The following is a 25,250-nucleotide window of genomic DNA, read 5'->3' on the forward strand; positions in this document are numbered from 1 at the left end:
TAGTCTATAATTTCCTGCATCCTCTTATTCATCTTTTTTAAAGGTACTATGTTTGCCCTTTTCTAGTCCTCTGAGACCTTACCCATCCTCCAGGAGCTCTCAAAGTTAATTGCTAATGGTTCTGATATTGCTTTAGCTACTTCCTTAAGTACCCTAGGATGAATTTCATCTGGTTCTGCCAGCTTGAATACACTCAATGTATCTAAATATCCTTTAACCTGTTGTTTCCCTAATTTGACTTGCATTCCTTCCTCCTTGTTGTTAAAATTAATTGTGTTGAATATCTAGTCACTATTGACCTTTTTAGTGAAGATTGAAACAAAATAAACTTAAACACCACAGCCTTGAGTCATCAATTATTAGCTGTGTTTCCCTGCTAAGCAGAGGATCTACACTTTTTTTTGTCTTTCTCCTAATGTATTTAAATAACCTCTTCTTATTCCCTTTTATATCCCTTGCTAAGTTTCTCATTTTATTCTTTAGCCTTTCAGAGTTGCCCCTACATGCTTGTACTATTCTTTTTTACTCCTTTTCTGCAATTTGTCCATGTTTCCACTTTTTGTAGGATTCCTTTTTGATTTTCAGGTCATTAAAGAGCTCCTGATGGAGACGTATTGGTCTTTTCCTATTCTTCCTATCCTTCCTTTGCATCGGGATAGTTTGCAGTTGTGCCTTTTAATATTGTCTTTTTGAGAAACTGCCAACCCTCCTGAATTCCTTTTTCCCTTAGATTTTCTTTCCATGGGACCTCACCTACCAGTTCTTTGAATTTGTTTGTCTGCTTTTTTGTTCACGAATAAAGATGGACCTCTCTATTATCATTCTTTGGAATTCAGTGGAAATATAAATGAAAAGGCTGACAGATTAGTCTCATGGCATCTTTCATGTCAGAATCTCAAGTACTTTGCAAACACCAGTGTGAGCCACCTTGTACTGATTTTCAGAAGTCTTGCTGATCAAGTGCTCCCATAGACTTCAGCATCTCTGCAGATCAGACACAAATGGTGAAATCTTGGCTGCCTTGAAGTCAATAGCAAAGCTCCCTCTTTGACTTCAGTGAAGGCAGCATGTCACTAGAGGTTTTGTAATTACACAACCAATTCATGACAACCAACATTAATAATAATTCTGAAAATATGTCTGCTTATATTATACATGTGCATACATTTTGTTTAAACACACGTAAACAGTTTCTGGCAACTTAATTGTATATATTAATAATTTAATGTGATCTAGGGACTTGTGATGTGCATGTACTGATATTTTAAAAACATTTTCTTCTAAGAATCATATGCTGACATCATTCTTTCAACACAACCCTCCATTGAGTTCCATTGAAAAATTGATGGCACAATATGTCCCATGTTTCTTCCTCTGACTCAATGACATATTAAAGTGAGAAAATTTTGTGTTGATATCTGGGGGTAACCATTCAGGACAGTGCTGAGAGAACTCATTACTCAACACTGCTTGAATGATGATTGAGTGGCATGTCTAATTCCTGAAGAGTATGATTTAAGATGTGTCTCTTAAATCACAGCATATTTGTTGTGTTGGAATGAGGAGTAAATGTGTCCATATAAATAAAATTTACCATCCGCTATGCTGAAAAGTTGTTGGTTAGTCCTCAGAACAGCTGTTTAATTTGAAACACCAACAGGCTCAAATACAGTACCAAAGAGTGAATAGAAATAGAATTGTCACTGTAATCCATTAAAGAGTTTCTCAAGTTTCGTGCACTTCACAAAGGGAAGATTAAATGGCCAGTGGAGCTATGATATAACCAGATAATACCAGCAACATGTTACAGAATACACTTCTTATTTTAACCCATGTCTCAAATAAATGTACATTCAGTAATTCTTGTTAGGATATAAGAAAGAATCCTAAATATTTTGTAAGCTAAATAAATCATTGATTGCTTTAAAAGTACAGTTGGTTGGCTTTGTTGTACCGTTTGGTTTTGAAGAAGGATGATTAAAAGCTGCTCCCACTCAGAGCAGAAGAGTTATCACCAAATAAATATACTTACTCAAGTTTCTGGGTTTCTGGCTACAACTTTTAGGAAAAACTTCAAGCCAAGTGTTATCCCTTAAATAACCATTATGTTTGTCTCTCTTTTAAGGGTTATTGAATTTGCTGGTTGTATGTGGTTTGAATATTAAGGCATTGTATTTATGTCTGGACATACTTTTGGAAAACAAAACCAAGTGCCTATGGAGTTTGTTTGTCTGCTACTTGGACTAAAGGACATTTCTGAGACAGAGACAGATGCATGGGAAAAGGCTGGTCTCATTTTCTCCTGTCGATCGGGGACAAGCTCCTGAGCTTGTTGGCTGGTCTCAAAACATGATATCATTCCAACATCTGAGTCCTTCAAATTCAAGCAGTGTTTAGATTTGGTTCGATGAAGGTCAGCCATGTTTTATGCATCTGGTTGGTCCCTGCCATGATGTATGGGGTATATTAGACTCAGATCTCAGTGCTAAGACATTGCCATTGTGATGCTGAAATAATGTCAGAATGCTGGATTAGGAGATTGCTGGATTTTGTGACTGAATACCACACAGGAACCTAAATCTCTTCTGTTTTGCTAACCCCTAATTAAAATAAATTACAGTTTGTTACATGTCTGATTCTCTCTCTCTCTCTCCCTGCTATGTTCCCTCTCTCTCCTCATCCATGTTGTTATCCTATATATATTACAATGTGCTGGACTGATTTCCATATTTCATCCTTGCTCTATTCCCATCATTCATTCCCATCTGTCATCACATTTCTTTCCTTTCATGCATCCTCATCCCATGAGCTAAAATAGCACTCTACAATCACTTCTATCTGCTTAAACTCTCCATCCCTCCTTTTCCTGATATATTATTCTACTTTCCCACTGTGACAGGGAATAAGAAAGGAAATGACACAGTGCCACCTCAGAAAGAGTTATTACCCCAACTTCTCCAAGCAGAAAAAGAACTTTGTGTTTTGTCTTTTGAAAACAGGTCACAGGAGCAAAGTGTCAAGTCACAGGGAGGTAAAACATCACATGTGGTTCTGCAAAATACATCCTAAACTCTGCGCAATTAGACCACTTTTTCTGAGGTTCATCCTCTTCCTATGTGGAGTTACTTATGTCCACGTGAAACCCCTTCCACTCTCTATCCCTCTGCACACGAAGATCCAGAAAATATCAATCTTGCCACCCCCAAGTGTTCAAAATCAGAACCCTCAAAATCAGAACCCTCCAAAAATCATGAGTGTTTTTTGTTTAGACTGAATCATGTGTTTGGTCAGAGAGAAGAATAAACATATTTAATCTCACCATCTCTTTCACAATAACACTGTAAGCTAGAATGATGTTGAGTTTGTATTCCTATCAAATTGTAAGGATTGCTTTTAATGTCTCACTATTGTTTATTCCATTTTAGGAAAGTTTCTACAATTTCTATTAAGTTCAACTGGAGAAAACATGTACAAATAGTGGGTATGCAGAAGTAACAAAAGCTAAATGTTTTATGCAGAAAAGATTCCAAGAAGTGCATTCCAGCTATGAAGAGTGAACTATATTTTCACATTCTGTGGCATTTCAGTACAATCTTGGATCAAATCACAAATAATGGTTTTGATACAGCTATTTACCCTGATCTGATTATATGAAAATAAAATATTGAAAGAAAGCGGTTTTTGTTTTCTTTGCTCTTTTCTGCTGTAAATGAGTTTGTCTAATCAAATTAAAGGATTTTCTTAGCAGAGTAATAACTAGAAGATTGAAAAGGCCTCATTCAAAAACCTATTCATGTGTCAGAAGTGAGAAATAGGGTACAAATGGTTTCAGAATCAACCTAAGTTTTTACAAGTGGTGAGAGGGATTTTAGCTACACAAATCCTATTATCCTCATTGTATTGTATAGATAAATCTCTGTAGATCACACCAAAAATTCACATCTGTGCTGCAGTGCATCTACTTGGATGCAAACCCATGGACCAGTTCTGCCATCCTTACTTGGATTGAGTAGCATTTTACTCTGCCAATAGTCCTATTGAAACTGATAGAATGACTCATGAAGTAAGGTACTAGGCAATGTAAGGATGGTAAAACTGAAACCCGTGTTAGTGACAAAGAAAGCAATGCAAATGGATCAACAGGAAACTGGGCAAAGATATGTATGTTTAGACCATGCTGTGGCAGATAACAGCTGCAGTTAAGTAATGAAAAGTCAATCCTAATCCCGCTGAAGTCAATGGAAACTTTGACATTGACTTCAATGGCAGGATTGGGAGTTTTGTTTGAAGTTATTTTCTAATTTATGCTCATGTTCCTGATACGTACTGTATTTCTAGTGTTTATATGCTAAAATATGTTGCCAGTTCAAATACTGTTGTCTTATTTCAGATTTTACAGTACAAAGTCTTTGTTTTGGCACTTTCACAAGTGGAATTTTTGTCACATGTTCATAAACTATTCTACACTGCTAACTGTATGTAGGAAAAACACCCTAATCCTTATAAGACACTTTTAGAGCATTACATTAACTTTATGGACTGTGTTTGCCATCCACTGTGGTTATATCAAATCTGAAACAAACAACATGATTAATTCTGTCCAGTTAAAAAAGTTTGTGACTGTGGCTACCATTCTTAGTCCTTCTGCACATCAGATTGTATTTATATTTAAGATAATCATTCTAGTGACATTAACGTTATGATGTTAGAGTTGTTTTAAACTGCTGACCACAGTTTGTAATCCTATTCAATGTTGTAGGGGTATTTGAGAAGGCCAATATGTGCACCCCGTCTTCTCACAGTGAATCTCCTCTATTAATCTCTCATTTTAAAAACTCTATCCTTTTCTCCGCACTTGAGCAATTTGTAGCCCGCTCCACTCATACCTCTTTCTGCACTGCTCATGCTTATGTTTGAATAGCCTTTGTGATCTCAGGTTCACCTTGTGGCTCCTGGGGAAACTGGTGATACAAATTGGAGCTTATTGTCTATCGGGCCAAGTAAAAAACTCATCTTGCTGTCTACTTAGCCTCTCCTGTAAGTGCAAAGACACAGGTTTGTTTATCATTGGCTATGTCTACACATACAGAAGCATGTAGAATACAGGCAGTGTAGGTGTAGCTACATGCTGCAGTGAAAGGCTCCAGCAGCGTCCCCGCTTCTGCCCCCATGCAGAGCCTTTCCCTGCTGACGGAGCCTTTCACTGTGGTGGGGAAAGACTCTGGCAGCAGGGAGGCAGCGGTACAGTACACAGCTAAAAATAGCAGTGTAGTCATGGGAAGCAATGCTTGCGCCTGTAGAGAACGGTGTTGGGTATATATACGCTACAGGTTCAGGAATGTAGGACACTGTGTTCTACTCACCTAAGCCATGCCTTACCGTCTACCCTGCTGTTTATATCCGTGCTAGCTGCATGTGCAGTGTGTGTACTCTACATACCACTGTAAGTGTAGACATACCCACTGAGGCAGTTTGTAATGCATGTTGCCATATCACCAACATTTCCCCATTCATCTCATTCTCCATTGTATGCTGTGAGGAGTTTGCTACATTCCTACTTTCAACTATGCAAAAGGTAATTCATTGCTCCTGCCAGGCATCCAGCAATCCCTTGATACACCTGCATGGCAGCACCCCATTCATTCCCTTCTCTTGGCCATGCAAACTATCGGTAACCATAATTCACCCTCAAAAGCATCCTCTGCAACTCTGAATCCAGTTCAGCCCCTCCTCTGGTTATGAAAATTCTTCATGATTCCCCCTAGCTCTGGAATGTTATAACCATCCACTCTTCTTTCTGATCCACTGCCTTATTTTGCCTTCTCTCAGCTGCCTCACTGCTACTTTCCACAGTTGAATGTTGCTCTTTCATTTGTCTGGCCCACGTTGTCAGGAAGTGTTTGATCTCTGTCTGCTACCTTAAAAACTTCCTGTTGGCTTAGCATGTGAGTGACTCTAAACCCTACTTAACTTTGTTACTCTGTCCCTATTACCACTTTCCTCCATTTTCACTGTAATTTAACCAAACCAGCAAAAATATTAACAGACATCTCCACTGATTCCAAAGTTCAGCTTTCTCTACTGTGACTCTATTCCATTTTTGTACACTGTTTTTCTTTTCTGATCATACAGGAGACACTGGGCCAGAGCCTCAGATGCTGTACATCAGCACAGCTCCATTGAAATCATTAGAACTATGTCCTTCTATATCACCTGAGGGTCTGCCCACTTGTTCCAGCTTTTTAGAATTATCTGTGTGTTCTGTGATGTGTCATACTTCATACATAATAGGTATTCTGCAGTAAACACAATCTATATTCTATTGTACTCTAGAAACCCAGTGCTTAAATCCCTAGGAATCAAAATGTAAACATGAGCTACCTGTTGATGCTGTTCTTCTGATTTAGCAGTTTACACTTATTTTTCCTGGAACAATATTTTTAAGTATTCAGTGGTTTTTTTTCCTAAAAATTCATTTTATGCAACCAGATAAGAGTCTAGAACATATAGGCAATATCCTATTAATATATTTATTTTTAATAACTTTGCTCACACCATTTTTATAGTCTATAAAAGGCTATATTGTCTTTAAGTTAGAAGGAAAAATCCCCAAAATTGTTATAGTATTTTGTTGTGATTAAATTTTATTTTCCATTTTATGATTTACAGAAAGTCAGTTTACATGTAAAACTCCAGCAATTGCAGACATTGTGATCCTGGTAGATGGCTCGTGGAGTATTGGCAGATTCAACTTCAGACTTGTTCGGCTTTTCCTGGAAAATCTGGTTGGTGCCTTCAACGTGGGTTCTGAAAAAACAAGAATAGGTAAAGTTTCCAAAGAAAATTCTGCAATTCTCTAAGTTCAGAACTGAGTTAAAACAAACAAAAAACAAAACGACAAAAAACCCTTGATTTTTAAAATAGTAATGAACTTAATCCCTACTTATTTTTATAACATATATCATCCTCTTTATTTGTCATCAATAAAAATGTTAGGGTCTGATCCTGAAAGCATTCTACACACAGAATTTCCATTTAAATCAACGGGAGTAACATATGAAATGCTTGTGAGATTAGACCTGAACATTGCACACAGGATATTTCTTCCAATTAACTGTGATATTCATAAGAACATCACAATAGCCATAGTAGGTCAGACCAATGGTCCATCTAGCCCAGTAGCCTGTCTTCTGACAGTGGCCAGTGCCAGCAGGAATGGACAGAACAGGACAGTTTCGAGTGCTGTCCAGTCCCAGCTTCTGGCAGTTGGAGGTTTAAGGACACCAGGAGCACAGAGTTGTGTCCCTGCCCATCTTGGCTAATAGCCATTGATGGACCTATCCTTCATGAACTTATCTGATTCTTTGTTGAACCCAGTTATCGTTTTGTCCTTCACAATGTTCCCTGGCAAAGAGTTCCACAAGCTGATGGTGTGTTATGTGAAGTAGTACTTCCTTATGTTTATTTTAAACCTGCTGCCTATTAATTGAGTGACACCCTTTGTTCTTGTCTGATGTGAAGAGATAAATAATATGTTTTCTACATACTATTCATGATTGTATATACCTCTACCATATTCCCCCTTAGTCGCCTTTTTCTAAACTGAACACTCCCAGTTTTTTTAATCTCTTTCATATGGAAGCTGTTCCATACCCCTAATCATTTTTGTTGCTCTTCTCTGTACCTTTCTGTTCTACTTCGAGTGATTGCTCATGTCCATTCCAATATAGGTGAGTGCACGCCACCGTGCACGGGCTCCTGGAACTTTTTCCCCCTTAGCAGACCCCGTAGGGTTGGCTCAGGTGCCCCCTGGAGTACCGTGCTCATGCCGCGGTATATGAGGCACTGCCGACCCTACGGCCCTTCAGTTCCTTCTTTCCACCCGTGACGGTTGCTGGAACGTCTCTTGCATCTCGCAAGTACTTTCCCCTGTAGATGTGGGCATACCATGGATTTATATAGTGGCATTATGATATTTTCTCTCTTATCTGTCCTTTTCCTAACATTCTGTTAGCTCTTTTGACTGCTGTTGCACATTGAGCAGAAGTTTTCAGAGAACTATCCACAATGACTCCAAGATCTTTTTTTTTGAGTGGTAATAGTTAATTTAGACCCCATCATTTTGTATGTATAGATGGGGTCTGTGTATAGATGTATATTATCTTTTCTAATGTGCATTACCTTGCACTTATCAACATTGAATTTCATCTGCCATTTTGTCCCCCAGTCATCTAGTTTTGTGAGATCCCTTTGTATGTCTTCACAGTCAGCTTTGAGCTTGGCTATCTTGAGTAATTTTGTATCATCTGCAAATTTTGCCACCTCACTGTTCCCCTGCTTTTCCAGATCATTTATGAATATGCTGACCAGTACATATCCTTGGGGGACCCTGCTATTTACCTCTCTCCATTGTGAAAACTGGCCATTTATTCCTATCCTTTGTTTTCTATCTGTTAACCAGTTTATTGATCCATGAGACAACCTTCCCTCTTATCCCATGACAGCTTAGTTTACTTAAGGTCCATTGGTGAGGGACTTTCTGAAAGTCCAAGTACCTTATATCGCCTGGATCACTCTTATCCACATACTTATTGACCCCCTCAAAGAATTCGAACAGATTGGTGATGCATGATTTCCCTTTACAAAAATTGTGTTGACTCTTCCCCAGTATATTGCATTTGTGTCTAATAATTCTGTTCCTTACTATAGTTTGAACCAATTTGCCTGGTACTGAAGTTAGGTTTACTGCCCTGTAATTGCCAGAGCTGATTCTTTAGCCTTTTATAAAATCAGCCTTACATTAGCTATCCCTTTAGTCATCTGGTTCAGAGGCTGATTTAAATAATAGATTACATCCAATAGTTATTAGTTCTACAATTTCATATTTGAGTTCCTTCAGAACTCTTGAGTGAGTACCATCTGGTCCTGGGGACTTATTAGTGTTTAATTTATCAATTTGTTCCAAAACCTCTTATACTGACACGTCAATCTGGGACAGTTCCTCAGATTTGTCACCTAAAAATAATGGCTTGGTTGTGTGGATCTCCCCCACAGCCTCTGCAGTGAAGACCAATGCAAAGAATTCATGTAGGTTCACCAGAACAGCCTTGTCTTTCTTGAGTGCTCTTTTAGCACCTCAAGCATCCAGTGGCCCCACTGACAGTTTGTGAGGCTTCCTGCTTCTGCTATGCTTAATTTTTTTTTTTGCTGTTAGTTTTTGTGTCTTTAGCTAGTTGCTCTTCAAATTCTTTCTTGACCTGCCCCATTATACTTTTATACTTGATTTGCCAGAGTTTATGCTCCTTTCTATTTTCCTCAGTAGGATTTGATTTACAATTTTTAAAGGATGCCTTTTGCCTGTAACTGCCTCTTTTACTCTGCTGTCTAGCCAGGGTGGTATCTTTTTGGTCCTCTTACTGGGTTCTTTTTGTTTTTGTTTAATTTGGGGCATACATTTAGTTTGAACCTTGAGCCTCTTCTCTGGTGTTTTTGTGTAGTCTTCTAAAGTCTGCAGCTGTTTCATCTTTGTGACTGTTCCTTTTCATTTCCATTTAACTAGCTTCCTCACTTTTGTTTGGTTTCCAGTTTTTGAACTTAAATGCTACTGTGGTAGGTTTCTTTGGCACTTTTGCCTCTACAAAGCTGTTAAATTTAATTACAGAATGTAATTCCTATTAATCACTATTACATTACATGTAATGACTATTACATAATCACTATTAATGATTGGTTCAGCTATATTCGCCTCTTGGACCAGATCCTGTGCTCCCCATAGCACTAAATTAAGAATTGTCTCTCCCCTTGTGGGTTCCAGAATTAGCTGCTCCAAGAAGCAGTCATTCATGGTGTCTAGAAATTTTCTCTGCTATCCCTTCCTGAGATGACATATAGCTATATCAGTTAGGTTCTAATTCAGCACCTTTTGAGGTTAACAGAAAGACTCCAATCGACTTCAGTCGGCATTGGATCAGGCTTTACAGTGTAATTTTGAAATGAAGAAAGTGCCAACAGATGGTTTCTCTGACGTTTAAAACTGATTTGAACAATATATTATTTCTCTTTTGCCACTTACATTTTGGCCTGATCAAAGAGGCATTTAATAAAATTGTTCTCTTTCATAAAATGAATTCTTAGAATCTCACTAAAGCCTGAAAAAAGAATGCATATGACCTTTTTCTTAAACACCTTAGCACTTGAAAGAAAAGCCTAGAAAATACATAGTGGAGTTGGCATTCAGAATGGCTTTGGGAGTAATACATTCTTTAGATTAAAGAGTTCAAAAGAGCCCTGTTATGATAGCACAGTGCTGATAGCCTGCTATGTATATACTTTGAAAAAATGAATCTCATGAAATGGATTTATTTCTGGTTCACTAGGTTTAGCTCAGTACAGCGGGGATCCTCGAATTGAATGGAATCTGAATGCCTTTAGAACAAAGGATGCAGTTTTGGATGCAGTCCGTAATCTACCATATAAGGGAGGGAATACATTAACAGGTACAGTATGTATTTTTGCATTAGCCACATGCTGCAAAATATGCCATGCTGCATTGATACAGAGTAGTGGGGGTTTGTTCTGTTGGGTGAATGTGCTGTTTATTTTTGAAGTTTGCCTAATGGCTTGATCTGGAGTAGCTATAGTCAGTGGGAATCTTCATGTCTTCAGTGAGCTTTGAGTCAGCCCATGTATCTATGTGCATGATCTGTCTATGCCCATATTTAAAGCAAAGGAAGTTCACTTTTACATTCGGGAAAGAGGATAGAGCAGTAAAAGCCATTCATACTGTTTGTACATAAAACCTCATTCAGTTGGTGAAGGAAAGTGTGTTGTTTTAACACCTGAATATTAGCAGTGGTAAAATTTCAAAGAAAATTTTAGACTCTCATTAACTCTCATGGTGTTGAAACCCTGCATGGCACTTTGAAAATTTAGTGATGGATAGCTGTGGGATTCTTGTCAACATAGTAAAATATATATTCTCTGGAGAGGAATCCGATAGCATCAGTGCAACTTAATAGTCCTGGCTCTCTTGTCTGGAGGATGATGGACTGAAAGACTCAGGCATGGCATTAAGTAAATTATTGCCAAACTATTTTTTCCAGAGAGACTTATACATTCTCCCTTTTCTCCTCCACCAGCCATTTTTTTGGTGGAAGGATTGATTATGGTTGGACTGGGAACAGAAGGGATATGCTGTGTGATCATAACTGATCAGGTGCCTAACAGCAGTATCAAGAAGCAAGTAACAAATCCACTATGATAACTATATTCTGATGTTAAAGGAAGTTCGTTTTAGCGGCTTTTGCCTAACCTCTTTTCATATGGCTTAATTATAACTTCCAAATTACAGCACTAAGTGGTCTTCCTGACATCAGTTATAATGAATTTTTGATGTTACATTCTCCATTAGCTTAATTCAAGCTTTTCCTCAGCTTGTGAGTGTAAAAAGCTTTAAAATAAAAGATTATACTTAGCAATTGGATTTTTCCAAGTTCTCACCTATTTTAATGGCCTAAGTGGAGAATAGGATTTGGGCAGGACTTCTGCACAGAGGTGAATTTCTCCAATAAAACTGTACTGTCAGCTCCCATGGACTTCGGTGGGAACTCAGGGCAATGAAAACTATTCAGGATCTGTCCCTTATTCAGTGAAACTAGAAAAACCACTCCTAGGAGGTTTTTCAAGTTCAGGCCTGAAATTAGCAATCTGATTTTCTATTTCAGTAACTCCTGCTGACAAACCAACTAAAGGCAGTTTCATTACTGAAATATTATCTGTAATTTGACCAGGATTTCTAAAAATGTTTGTGAAACAGAAGTTATATGTTACTCTTTGAAATACCAGTTCAGCAAATGACTTCAGCACGTGCTTAACTTTAAGCATGTGAATAGTCCTGATGTTTTCAATCTTGGGAAGTCAGTGTTAATTGTAAGCATGTTTTAGTCATTTGCTGAATTGAACCAAAATTTACTGATAGATGAAATCCTCTAAATTCCCTGGTCGGGTAATATGCAGTGTAGTTGTAGCCACATCGGCCCCAAGATATTAAAAACACAAGGCGGGTGAGGTAATATTTTTTATTGGAGCAAATTCTGTCCAGTAGAAGAAGAGCTCTGAAGAAGAGCTCTGGGTGGCTCAAAAGCTTGTCTCTCTCATCAACAGAAGTTGGTCCAATAAAAGATATTACTTCAGCCACCTTGTTTCTCTGGTGTGGTAAGGCATGTGAATAGGTCAGTAGACCAGTTTAGATTAAAACAAATTTCTATTCTCTGTTTAAAATAATTTTATTGATTGGAAGGCTGCTGAACCCATTCTCACCCTGCCTTTAATAGACTGGAGGACAAGTGCTAGTAGTAATAATAGGGCTCGATTTTCCTGGATGTGATAGCTAACGGATTCCTTCACCAAATAGTTACTGAACCAACAAAAGGGGATGCCATTTTAGATTTGGTATTGGTGAGCAATGAGGACCTCATAGAAGAACTGGTTGTAGGGGACAACCTTGGTTCGAGCGACCATGAACTAATTCAGTTCAAACTAAATGGAAGGATAAAAAAAATAGATCTGTGACTAGGGTCCTTGACTTCAAAAGGGCTAACTTAAAAAAATTAAGGGAATTAGTTGGGGAAATGGACTGGACTGAAGAACTCATGGATGTAAAGGTGGAGGAGACTGGGAATTACATCAAGTCAAAGTTGCAGGAAACCTGCATCCCAAGGAAGGAGAAAAAAATCATAGGCAAGTGTGGTAGACCAAGCTGGATGAGTAAGCATCTCAGACAGGTGATTAAGAGAAAACAGAAAGCCTACAAGGAGTTGAAAACGGGAGGGATCAGCAAGGAAGGCTACCTCTTAGAGGTCAGAACATGTAGAGATAAAATGAGAAAGGCTAAAGGTCAAGAAGAGTTGGATCTTGCAAAGGGAATTAAAACCAATAGTAAAAGGTTCTATAGCCATATAAATAGGAAGAAAACTAACAAAGAAGAAGTGGGATCACTAAGCACTGAGGATGGGTGGAGGTTAAGGATAGTCTAGTCATGGCCAAATATCTAAACAAATACTTTGCTTCCATTTTTAATGAGACTAACGATGAGCTTGGGGATAGTGGTAGGGTGCCTAATGGGAATGAGGATATGGAGGTAGAAATTACCACATCCGAGATAGAAGCAAAACTTGAACAACTTAATAGGACTAAATCGGGGGGGCTGGATTATCTCCATCCAAGAATATTAAAGAAACTAGCACATGAAATTGCAAGCCCATTAGCAAGGATTCTTAATGAATCTGTAAACTCAGGGGCTGTACAGTATGGCTGGAGAATTGCTAACATAGTTAATATTTTTAAGAAAGGGAAAAAAGTGATCTGGGTAACTACAGGCCTGTTAGTTTGACCTCAGTAGTATGCAAGGTCTTGGAAAAATTTTTGAAAGAGAAAGTAGTTAAGGACATCGAGGTTAATGGTATTTGGGATAAAATACAATATGGCTTTACAAATGGTAGATCGTGCCAGACCAACATGATCTTTTTTGAGAAGATAACAGATTTTTTTAGACAAAGGGAATGCAGTGGATCTAGTTTAGCTAGATTTCAGTAAGGCATTTGATACAGTTCCACATGGGGAATTATTGGTTAAATTGGAAAAGATGGGGATTCATATGAAAATTGAATGGTGTATAAGGAACCAGTTAAAGGGGAGACTACAATGGGTCATACTGAAAGGTGAACTGTCGGGCTGGAGGGAGGTTACTAGTGGAGTTCCTCAGGGATCGGTCTTGGGGCTAATCTTATTTAACCTTTTTATTATTGACCTTGGCACAAAAAGTGGAAATGTGCTAATAAGGTTTGCGGTTGACAAAAAGTTGGGAGGTATTGCCAATACAGAGAAGGATTGGGATATCATACAGGAAGATCTGGATGACCTTGTGAACTGGAGTAATAGAAATAGGATGAAATGCAATAGTGGAAAGTGCAAGGTCATACATTTAGGGAATAATAACAAGAATTTCTGCTATAAACTGGGGACGCATCAGTTGGAAGTGACAGAGGAAGAGAAGGACCTGGGCTTATTGGTTTATCATAGGATGACTATGAGCTGCCAATGTTATGTGGCCATGAAAAAAGCTAATGCAGTCCTTGGATGCATCAGATGAGGTATTTCCAGTAGAGATAGGGAGGTGTTAGTACCATTATACAAGGCACTGGTGAGACTTCATCTGGATTACTGTGTGCAATTCTGGTCCCCATGTTTAAGAAAGATGAATTCAAACTGGAACAGGTGCAGAGAAGGGCTACTAGAATGATCTACGGAATGGAAAACCTGCCTTATGACTCAAAGAGCTTGGCTTGTTTAGCCTAACCAAAAGAAAGTTGAGGAGAGAGATGATTGTTCTCTATAAATACATCAGAAGGATAAATACCCAGGGAGGGAGAGGAATTATTCAAGTTCAGTGCCAACGTGGACACAAGAACAAATGGATAAAACTCACCTTCAGGAAGTTTAGACTTGAAATTAGATGCAGGTTTCTACTATCAGAGGAGTGAAGTTCTAGAATAGCCTTCCAAGGGGAGCAATTGGGGCAAAAAACCTAGCTGGCTTCAAAACTGAGCTTGATAAATTTATGGAGGGGATGGTATGATGGGACAGCCTAGTTTGGCAATTAACTGATCTTTGACTACTGGTGGTGGATATGCCAATGGCCTGTGAAGGGATGTTAGATGGGGTGGGTTCTGAGTTGTTACAGAAAATTCTTTCTTGGGTGTTTGTCTGGTGAGTCTTGCCCACATGCTCAGGGTTTAACTGATCACCATATTTGGGGTCAAGAGGAAATTTTCCCCAGGGTAGACTGGCAAAGGCTCTGGTGGTTTTTCACCTTCTATATAACATGGGGCACAGCTCACTTGCTGGTGGATTCTCTGTACCTTAAAGTCTTTAAACCATGATTTGAGGATTTTAATAACTCAGTCTTAGGTTAGAGGTTTATTACAGGGTGAGGTTCTGTGGCCTGCATTGTATAGATCAGACTTGATGATCGTATTGGTCCCTTCTGACCTTAGAGTCTATGAGTCCATAATTTAAGCTGCCTGCTTGGAACCTTAAATTTTTTAAATGAAAATTTCTTCTCTTTTATAAGTTATCATTCAGTAGGAGGTTTCTCAGCATTCTTTACTTTAAGTAGAAAGTTAAACTTTAAAAAATCAATAAAAATATCAGTGTTATATAGTCAATTTTATTAGCCAAGCCATTTAAAATTTTATTTTATTTTATTTTATTTTTTAGGTCTTGCCTTAACTTTTATTTTGGAGAACATTTTTAAGCCTCAAGCAGGTGCAAGACCAGATGTGTCCAAAATTGGTATATTGATCACAGATGGAAAATCCCAAGATGATGTCATCCCACCGTCCAAAAATCTACGTGATGCTGGTGTTGAACTGTTTGCTATTGGTATGTGTTCTGACTTATCTATTTATTGCATTTAATTTATTATAAGTGTCTGATCTATTCTATCTATTGTATTTATAAAGGTCTTTATCACATTTTTATCTAGATTAAGCATCATCAAAAATACTTTGGAAAATTTAAACCTTTTTTCTGTATCCTCTTACTCCCTGTTAATATAACTGGCATTTTAGCAGCGTAAGTATATGCTAGTTATCAGAATACTGCAAAGATGTCAGTAACACCTGTAATAGTGGAAATTACCCTTGTGATTAATTACAACCCGTAATTTACATCTTGACTGTAGGCCTGATCCAAAGCACACTGAAATCAAATGAAATGGGGAAAGACTACCGATTTCTTTTGTTGCAGACTGTGCAGACATTTTTCTATTTTGTCTCTCCACTGTAAGGTGTGAAGAATGCAGATATAAATGAACTCAAAGAGATTGCTTCTGAACCAGACAGTACTCATGTCTACAATGTTGCTGACTTTAACTTAATGAACGCTATTGTAGAAGGTCTTACAAGAACAGTGTGTTCAAGAGTGGAGGAACAGGAAAAGGAAATCAAAGGTAAATAAGAAACAAGATGATGTGGCTTTGTTTGATCTTGATATTATACCAGCAAATCCGATCTTAAAATATGGACAGTTTTGAACTGGTTTCTGACATTTTACTCTTTCTACATAGAATCATAGAATCATAGAATATTAGAGTTGGAAGGAACCTCAGGAGGTCATCTAGTCCAACCCCTGCTCAAAGCAGGACTAACCTCAGCTATATCATCCCAGCCAGGGCTTTGTCAAGCCTCAGCTTAAAAACCTCTAAAGATGGAGATTCCACCACCTCTCTAGGTAACCCATTCCAGTGCTTCACCACCCTCCTAGTGAAAAACTTTTTCCTAATGTCCAACCTAGACCTCCCACCCTGCAACTTGAGACTGTTGCTCCTTGTTCTGTCATCTGCCACCACCGAGAACAGCCTAGCCCCATCCTCCCTGGAACTCCCTTTCAGGTAGTTAAAGGCCGCTATCAAATCCCCCCTCACTCTTCTCTTTTGCAGACTAAACAAGCCCAGTTCCCTCAGCCTCTCCTCATAAGTCCTGTGCTCCAGCCCCCTAATCATTTTTGTTGCCCTCCGCTGGACTCTCTCCAACTTGTCTACATCCTTTTTGTAGTGGGGGGCCCAAAACTGGACACAATATTCTAAATGCGGCCTCATCAATGCCGAATAGAGGGGAATAATCACTTCCCATGACCTGCTGGCAATGCCCCTCCTAATGCAGCCCAATATGCTATTAGCCTTCTTGACAACCAGGGCACACTGCTGACTCATATCCAGCTTTTTATCCACTGTTACCCCCAGGTCCTTTTCTGCAGAGCTGCTGCCTAGCTCATCGGTCCCCAGTCTATAGCTGTGCATGGGATTCTTCCTTCCTAAGTGGAGGACTCTGCACTTTTCTTTGTTGAACCTCATTAGATTTCTTTTGGCCCAATCCTTCAGTTTGTTTAGGTCACTCTGTATCCTATTCCTACCTTCCAGGGTATCTACCACTCCCCCCAGCTTAGTGTCGTCCGCAAACTTGCTGAGGGTGCAATCGACCCCACCCTCCAGATCATTAATGAAGATGTTGAACAAAACTGGCCCCAGGACCGACCCTTGGGGAACTCCGCTTGTGACCGGTTGCCAGCTAGACATGGAGCCATTGATCACTATTCGTTGAGCCCTATGCTCTAGCCAGTTCTCTATCCATTTTATAGTCCATTCATCCAACCCATACTTCTTTAACTTGCTGATAAGAATACTGTGAGAGACAGTATCAAAAGCTTTGCTACAGTCAAGATATATCACATCCACTGCCTTCCCTATATCCACAGAGCCAGTCACCTCATCATAGAAAGCAATCAGGTTGGTCAGGCATGACTTTCCCTTGGTGAATCCGTGTTGACTGTTCCTGATCACCTTCCTCTCTTCCAAGTGCCTTAAAATGGATTCCTTAAGGACCTGCTCCATGATTTTTCCAGGGATTGAAGTGAGGCTGACAGGTCTGTAGTTCCCTGGATCCTCTTTCCTCCCTTTTTTGAAGATGGGCACTATATTTGCTTTTTTCCAGTCCTCAGGGACCTCCCCTGTTGCCACGAGCTTTCAAAGATAATAGCCAATGGCTCTGAAATCACCTCAGCCAACTCCCTCAGCACCCTCGGGTGCATTGCATCCGGCCCCATGGACTTGTGTATGTCTAATCCTTCTAAATAGTCTTGGACCTGTTTCTTCAGCACTGCGGGATGTTCGCCTCCTTCTCATTCTGTGCCACCCAGTACAGTAGTCTGGGAGCTGATCTTGTCTCTGAAGACAGAGGCAAAAAAGGCATTGATTACCTCAGCTTTCTCCACATCCTCCGTCACTAGGTTGCCTCCCTCATTCTCTAAGGGGCCCACACTTTCCCTAATCTTCCTCTTGTTGGCAACATGCCTGTAGAAACCCTTCTTGTTCCCCTTCACGTCCCTTGCTAGCTGCAACTCCAATTGTGCTTTGGCCTTCCTGATTTCATTCCTGCATGTTCGAGCAGTGTTTTTATAATCCTCCCTAGTCATCTGACCAAGCTTCCACTTCTTGTAAGCTTATTTTTTGCATTTAAGTTCGCCAAGGACATCTTTGTTAAGCCAATCTGGTGCCTACCATATTTGCTATTCTTTCTGCACATCGGGATGGTTTGCTCCTGTGCCCTCAATAAGGTCTCTTTAAAATACAGCCAGCTCTCTTGGATTCCTTTCCCCCTCATATTAGCCTCCCAGGGAATCCTGCCCATCAGTTCCCTGAGGGAGTCAAAGTCCGCTTTTCTGAAGTCCATGGTCCGTATCCTGCTGTTCTCCTTTCTTCCTTTTGTCAGGATCCTGAACTCGACCATCTCATGGTCACTGCTGCCTAGGTTGCCACCCACTTCTACTTCCCCTACCAAATCTTCCCTGTTTGTGAGCAGCAGGTCAAGAGAAGCACGGCCCCTAGTTGGTTGCCCCAGCACATGCACCAGGAAATTGTCTGCGACACTCTCCAAAAACTTCCTGGATTGTTTGTGCTCTGCTGTATTGCTCTTCCAGCAGATGTCTGGGTGATTGAAGTCTCCCATGAGAATCAGGTCCTGTGAACTGGAAACTTTCCCTAGTTGAGTAAAGAAAGCCTCATCTACCTCATCCTCCTGGTCTGGTGGTCTGTAACAGACACCCACCACGACATCATGCTTATTGTTCTTGCTTCTAAGCTTAACCCAGAGACACTCAACTGACTTATCTCCAGTTTCATACTGGAGCTCAGAGCAGTCATAGTGCTCTCTTACATACAGTGCAGCTCCTCCACCCTTTCGCCCCTGCCTGTCCTTCCTGAACAGTTTATACCCATCCATGACAGTGCTCCAATCGTGAGAGTTATTCCACCAAGTCTCAGTTATTCCAATCATGTCGTAGTTTCTTGACTGTGCCAGGACTTCCAGTTCCTCCTGCTTGTTTCCTAGGCTTCTTGCATTTGTGTACAGGCACTTGAGATAAGTAGTATGAATCGGGAGGCCTCCCCTGCTGCACCCTTCTCCTTCTGCTTCCTTGTGGTGTCCCTCTTCCCCACTTACCTTTGGGCTTAGGTCCCCGTCCTCCGTCGAAACTAGTTTAAAGCCCTCCTCACTAGGTTAGCCAGCCTGTCTGCGAAGATACTCTTCCCTGTCATATATTTTCCTACCAGGATGCTACATTATCAGAGAAGGTATCTTTCTGGTGCATATTTCATGCTTATGCTAATATCTTTTATCTTTTGCTTAGTTCCATTACAGTAGTTTGTCTTTTGTTATTATAGTGGAATATATGTGGAATATATAATAATATAGTGGAATGTTATGGAAAAATAAAAAAAGTGCATTCAATCTGTTGTAGCTATCACCAGTGAGCAGGTACAAAGAGGATATCTTTTAATGGGCAGGTTTGGGGATGAATTCTAGCAGGAGCAGTAATAAAGCTAATTAAGGCTGTGCCTTGTTTTCCATTCTAATCCCTTGTTTTTTAGTCTCATAATTTTCCCCTTTCAATATGAAATTTCCAAGGCTTGGTCTCTACATGAAGTTGAAGTTTTTTCTTTTTCTTTTTTAATATCTGAGGAGAAAAAACACTCAGCATTTTGGAGTACGAGGAAAGGTGGTGGTGGTGGTGAGAAAATTACTATTACACAAAATTCTGCTGGTCTCAGTACCTTTTGAGCAACTAGGAATAGGACGTTAAAATTTGTCAGAAATAGCCCTCCTTGACGAAGTACATTTTTGAATTGTTCCAGAAAAATGTATTTGAATTGACTGAGTTGTGACCCTGTGAAAATTGTATGCTGCAGATACAAATGCCAGATGCATTTCGCTGAGCTTATAAAGTGTGTATGTCAGGAAGATTGCATTGCAAATGCATCTGCAGCTATGTATTGAAAAAATGTGCATTAGTAGGCTTGTCTCCTCCCCCTCCTAGGACCCTTAAGAATTAAACAGAGGGTAGGGGGATCTGTGATTGACCATGGCCTAGGTGTGGGAGAAGCAGTGGATTGGAAGAGATGGCCATTGAAGGGCTCATGAACCAATGAAGCATCTCTGTGGATGGGTAAAGGTTTGAAAAGGAAGATGGCTGCCCAGAGTGCTCCAAGGTGTCCTATCACCCCACCAGTAGACCTGCCAAGGGGCAGGTTCTTCTACTGAGTTCCGTGGAAGGTTCACAGCTATGGAGATTCCTGGTTGATTCTGGAATTTGAGGAGAGGGTGTTTGAAAGCACCATGGGAGAAAGTGAACACATGGAAGGCCAGGAAAGCTTGAGGGAACCTTTACAATTGTAACAGCATTTGTACTGAAACCTATGTGTGTGTGGCATGTAAAGTTTTCCATATAAACCAGCGGAGGCCTAGTCCCACTGAGAATTGTGTATGTATTATTAATTCTTTTTCTTGTTTATTTTGTCATGCTGAAAACTACCTAAATAAATGTGTCATCGCTAATTAATTCAGTTTCTAATGATGAGAGATCTTTGGGAATTCAGCAATGAGAGCAAAAACAAATAGTTATTTTACAGGGGTAAAAGTAATTTCTTTATATTGTCTCATATATAGGAAAATTTGTTGACACTCTTGGAGCTCCCACAAATTTGGTCACATCTGAGATAACAGCCAGAGGTTTCCGTGTTAACTGGACTCATGCACCAGGCAAGGTGGAAAAATACAGAGTTGTATACTACCCCACTAGAGGAGGACAACCAGAGGAGGTAATGGAGGGGAAAATCCTATCAGGTTCATGATTGAGAAAACTTCTGGTAAATTCAAATAGAAAGAATTCACCAGTTCGGAATGACAGCACTTGATCAGAGGCCTAATGCTGCTTCCCTTTAAGGGTACATCTGCAACTGCCAGTGGTAGCAAGTCTCTCAGCCTGGGTCGACAGACTTGGGCTTGTGGGGCTTGCACTACTGTGTTAAAAGTAACTGTGTAGACAGGACTTTTAAATTGCAGCTCAGGCTGGAGCATAGACTCTTAGGCCCCTTCACAGCCTGAGCTTCATCCCCAGCTGCAATGTGTACACAACTATTTTTAGCATGGTAGCAAGAGTCCAGGAAACTGAGTCTGTCAAATCAGGCTTGGAGGCTTGTTACCTCAGGCTGTGTAAACATACCCTAAGTCTGTGATTAAGTTAAATTAAATTGTTCATTATCCAATATGTAAGCTGTGTTTTTATTTATACATCTGCTTTCCTTGTTGGACCAGCTCTGTATGATGCTAGTCCAAAAGATACAGGACCAAAAAAGGGCAGAAGCTGATTATAAGTCGAGTTTGAACTTTCGAAACATAATACATTTAAAAAAAACCCACAGTTGTGGAGTTGGGAATCTGGCTAAAACTGATCAGTACAGGGGCCAGATGGATATTTATTATTTGTGTAGCACTAACAGTTCACTAGACACTTTGGAGGTAGGTATAAAAAGAAGGTCACTGCAGACAACTTAAGCAGACAACTTTCAGAACAAGATAGGGAAGAACGGAAAGCAGGGTCAAGGTAGCAAACGTAATGTGATTAAAAAGTGAGGTTAAATGCATGTTTTATTTTTTGAAGATATTTTGTTTTATTTTGGGAATTGTTTTTTGTGGTGTGTGTGTGTGTGTGTGTGTGTGTGTGTGTGTGTGTGTGTGTGTGTGTGTGTGTGTGTGTGTGTGTGTGTGTAATTTTGAATTACATAATAAGTATATCAGAAAGTGTCCATTACACACTATTCATAATTTCTATAATGTTATGTTTGTAATAGTTCCTTTGATCCAAAGTGCTGCTTTTTATCTCCTTAAGACTCCTCATTATGCATATGTTTGCCATTCTGTTTCCTGGCTACTGTACTGTATACTAAGATAACAAATGTCATTTTTCCTGTATTAAACATAGATCTATTAACATTTATATTTCATGCCAAAGATAAATCTTAGAAATATGACAGATAAGATAAACAGATAAAATAGTTGGATTAGATAGTAATAAAATGAATTTATTTTATACTTATTACATTTAATTTTCCCCCAAACAGGTAGTGGTGGATGGAAGTGCCTCAACAGCAGTTCTGAAAAATCTGATGTCTCTAACTGAATATCAGATAGCTGTGTTTGCTATATATATAAATGCTGCTAGTGAGGGCCTCCGTGGCACTGAAACTACACGTAAGCACCCTAACTCAATTTCTCATGGCCCTGACTCAGTAATACTGAACGTTGGGTGAGTAAGCACTGCTCAGTGTGAGCAAAGGATGCAGGATCAAGTCTTTTCTTTTCAGCTCTTTATATTAGTATTGTCCGACATTTATTTATTAGATTTGGGCCTGAACTAAAGAGTTGGGTCCAAATGCTCCCAAAAGTTGGGGAAGTTTGTATTCAGAGCTGGACTGAACTTTCAGCCAGTTACGTTCTCTCTCGTGCAAAACCAAGCTTCTAAATCACAACACTCCTGGACTTTGGAACAGTTTGGAGCTGCAGTTGGATCTAAACTTTATGGCTTAGGCATACAGCCTTATTTCCACTCTTTGGCCTTAGTTCTTTAAGAGATGAAGGATGGTTCAGTGGATAGGGAACTATCTGGGATGTGGGAGATCAGTGTTTAATTTCCTGCTCTGCCACAGACTTCCTAAGTTCCCTTGGGAAGTGACTCAGACTCTTTGTGCCTCAGTTTCCCTTCTGTGATAATTGTACTTCCCTACATCACAGGGATGTTGTAAATATAACTACATTTAGTTGATTGTGAGGTGGTCAATGGAGGTCATATAACTGACTTTGATCGGTGGGCCCCTTCAAAGTCATATAACATAATTTTTATTTAATTCAAATATTTTTGCCCCAGATGCAGTCATTTTGTTCCAGCGATATGACAGACCTTAGGCAGTGAAAACAAGAATCATTCTTCCAGTTGAAACTACAGGGTGGAATTTAGTTAGGGCAGAATGCAATTATCTAGTTTGGGATTCAGCCAGGAAATCAAAGTTAATACTCCTAACCTTACAAATAGTGAAATGGGATCTTGATACATATGTTTGAGACCTTGGTCTTTTGTCTTATCTAAAAAAAATGACTCTCCAGCAGCATTGTGACCTATAACACACATTAGCAATACTGATTCAAAGGGAAGAGTGTCAGATATTGAGCCAATAGCATCATTTCCTGTTGCACCTGGTATTCCTTTGAAGTCCCCTATTCAAGTTCTGACTAAGTCCAGCCTTGCTTATTTTCTGCGATCCGATCAGATCAGAGCCCTAGGTGGTGTGGCTGCAAGCATTATATAAACAAGGCTTTGAGTGTCATAAGTAATAGTCTGAAATGGGTAAGTATTAATCACTCCAAGTAATAAAATATTTGCAGTTTGAAAGTATTTTTCACCACTCCAGTGGAAATCTGTAGAAAATTATAGTTTACATTTTTTACCTTCCTGTGTGACACTGATGGATTAAAATTAACCATAAATGTCAAAACTAGTACCTTTGTGTATACAGTACATTAAAAACTACCTTACAGTAGTGTGCTGTTTAGATAAATACATTCAGTGCCATAGGTGTATAAAATACAGAAAAGTAAGAGAGGCGCCTATCTTTAGTCACTTCTAAAAATGCAAAATAAATATCAAATGCATATTTATTTAAAGTTCTTGCAAATATATGCGCTTTCCTTATACCTATATTTATTCTAGTTATTTTAAAATTTCCTCTTAATTTAATTTTTTTCAGTTATTTTATTGGAGTTATTGGATCTAATATGCACTTATAGTTTTCACATTTGCAATTAATTTTAATTTGAAAATTGTAGCAGAAGCACTCCATCCTCTTCCCATCTTTTGTCCCTCTTCTCTCTCACTCTCATTATTATTTATTACTTGTTTTACCGTAGCACCTAGGGGCATCATGGTAAAAGAGAGTTTTAAGGAGGGTTTTGAAGGATAATAAAGTAGGTTTGCAGATGTTTATAGGGAGCTTCTCCCAAGCATGAGGGGCAGCATGGGAGAAAGGATGAAAGTGCTTGTTTGAAAATGTAACAATTGGCCAATGAAGACTGGCATATGGGCCAATCGGAGACAGGAGTTGATGGCTCAACAGTGAATGAGAGATGGTAGAGAGAGTGAGGATAGGGCATGAAGGGCTTGAAAGTGAAGACAAGTTGCTTATGTTTGATAAAGAAGGTGGGGCTAGTGGAGGGAGTCACAGAAAGGGGTGACATGGTTAAAGCAACAGGTGAGGGAAATGACCTTAGCAGCAGCATTCTGAATGGATATGAGTAAGGCAAGATTGTATTTGTCAAGGTCAGAGAAAAGTATGTTGCAGTAGTTGAGATGTGAGATGCGGAGAGCCTGACCAAGCATTTTGGTTGTGTGGATGGATAAGAGAGGCCATATCTTAGAAATGTTATGTAGAAAGAATCTTCAAGATTTAGCCATAGCCTGGATGGGAGAACCTAGAGAGAGGTCTAAGCTGAAGATGATATTCAGATCACGGGCATGAGTGACAGGCAGAATGGTGGTGTTGTCCACAGTGGTCAAGAAAAGAGGTATATAAAAGGTCTTGTTGGGTGTTGGGAAAGAAAACTGGAGACTCTGATTTAGCCATGTTGATCTTGAGCTGATCCACAAGGAGATATCAGAGAGACAGGCTGAGATTTTCAGTTTGGACAAAAGAAGATGGGTTTGTCACTCTGCCTGGCATGGGACACAGCTAAGAGCACCAATCTCAGGTCAGACTGCCAGAACACAGGGCATATACCCCAGACTGGTGGTGTACACGGTCATAAGACTTCATCAAGCCAGTAACAGATGTGAGCTTCCAAAATACTATACTTGTTATTATGAAGCCACAGACAGTCCTCTTCAAGCCCTTTAGCCCCTCATGCACCATCCTGACAAACCAGACTTCTGTGATAAATGATTATTAAAACTGGAAATTCCATATATTAGCTTCTTCCAGTTCCAAAGAACTAGCCTCTCACCCCAGGTCAATATGTACTTCAGGATCTCACCGAAAAACCACACTGCTAGCCCATCCTTTAGTAACTAAAACTAAAGGTTTAATATATATATATAATATCTATATATATATATATATAAAAAGAGAAGAGCGTTATTAAAAGGTTAAAATGAATCACATACATTGCAGTTGATTTCAGAGTCTGTAGATCAGGATAATAGCAGTGATGCTAAAGTCTGCTAACCTGCAATAAGTCTCCCTGGTTCACCCAAAAGATTGAGGGTCCTCAGTCCATTGTTCAAAGCTTTCCTTGTTAGAAATCACAGCCCAG

At 39.5% G+C, this 25,250-nt stretch overlaps 1 protein-coding gene across 5 annotated transcripts in view; it reads left to right on the top strand.

The window, feature by feature from the left end:
• The window catches only part of COL14A1 (collagen type XIV alpha 1 chain), a 171,992-nt gene that overhangs the window by 32,458 nt on the left and 114,284 nt on the right, over positions 1 to 25,250 (top strand). For all 5 annotated transcript variants that reach the window (XM_067530837.1, XM_067530848.1, XM_067530857.1 and 2 more), the window contains 6 exons: positions 6,670 to 6,825; positions 10,377 to 10,496; positions 15,277 to 15,441; positions 15,848 to 16,009; positions 20,559 to 20,710; positions 22,013 to 22,142. In XM_067530837.1, the coding sequence (XP_067386938.1) occupies positions 6,670 to 6,825; positions 10,377 to 10,496; positions 15,277 to 15,441; positions 15,848 to 16,009; positions 20,559 to 20,710; positions 22,013 to 22,142 (885 nt within the window). The remainder of the gene's footprint in view (positions 1 to 6,669; positions 6,826 to 10,376; positions 10,497 to 15,276; positions 15,442 to 15,847; positions 16,010 to 20,558; positions 20,711 to 22,012; positions 22,143 to 25,250) is intronic.

Source organism: Emydura macquarii, unplaced genomic scaffold (assembly GCF_026122565.2).
Source record: "Emydura macquarii macquarii isolate MOO-44397 ecotype Brisbane River unplaced genomic scaffold, CSIRO-AGI_Emac_v2 contig_369, whole genome shotgun sequence".
Lineage (NCBI taxonomy): Eukaryota > Metazoa > Chordata > Testudines > Chelidae > Emydura > Emydura macquarii.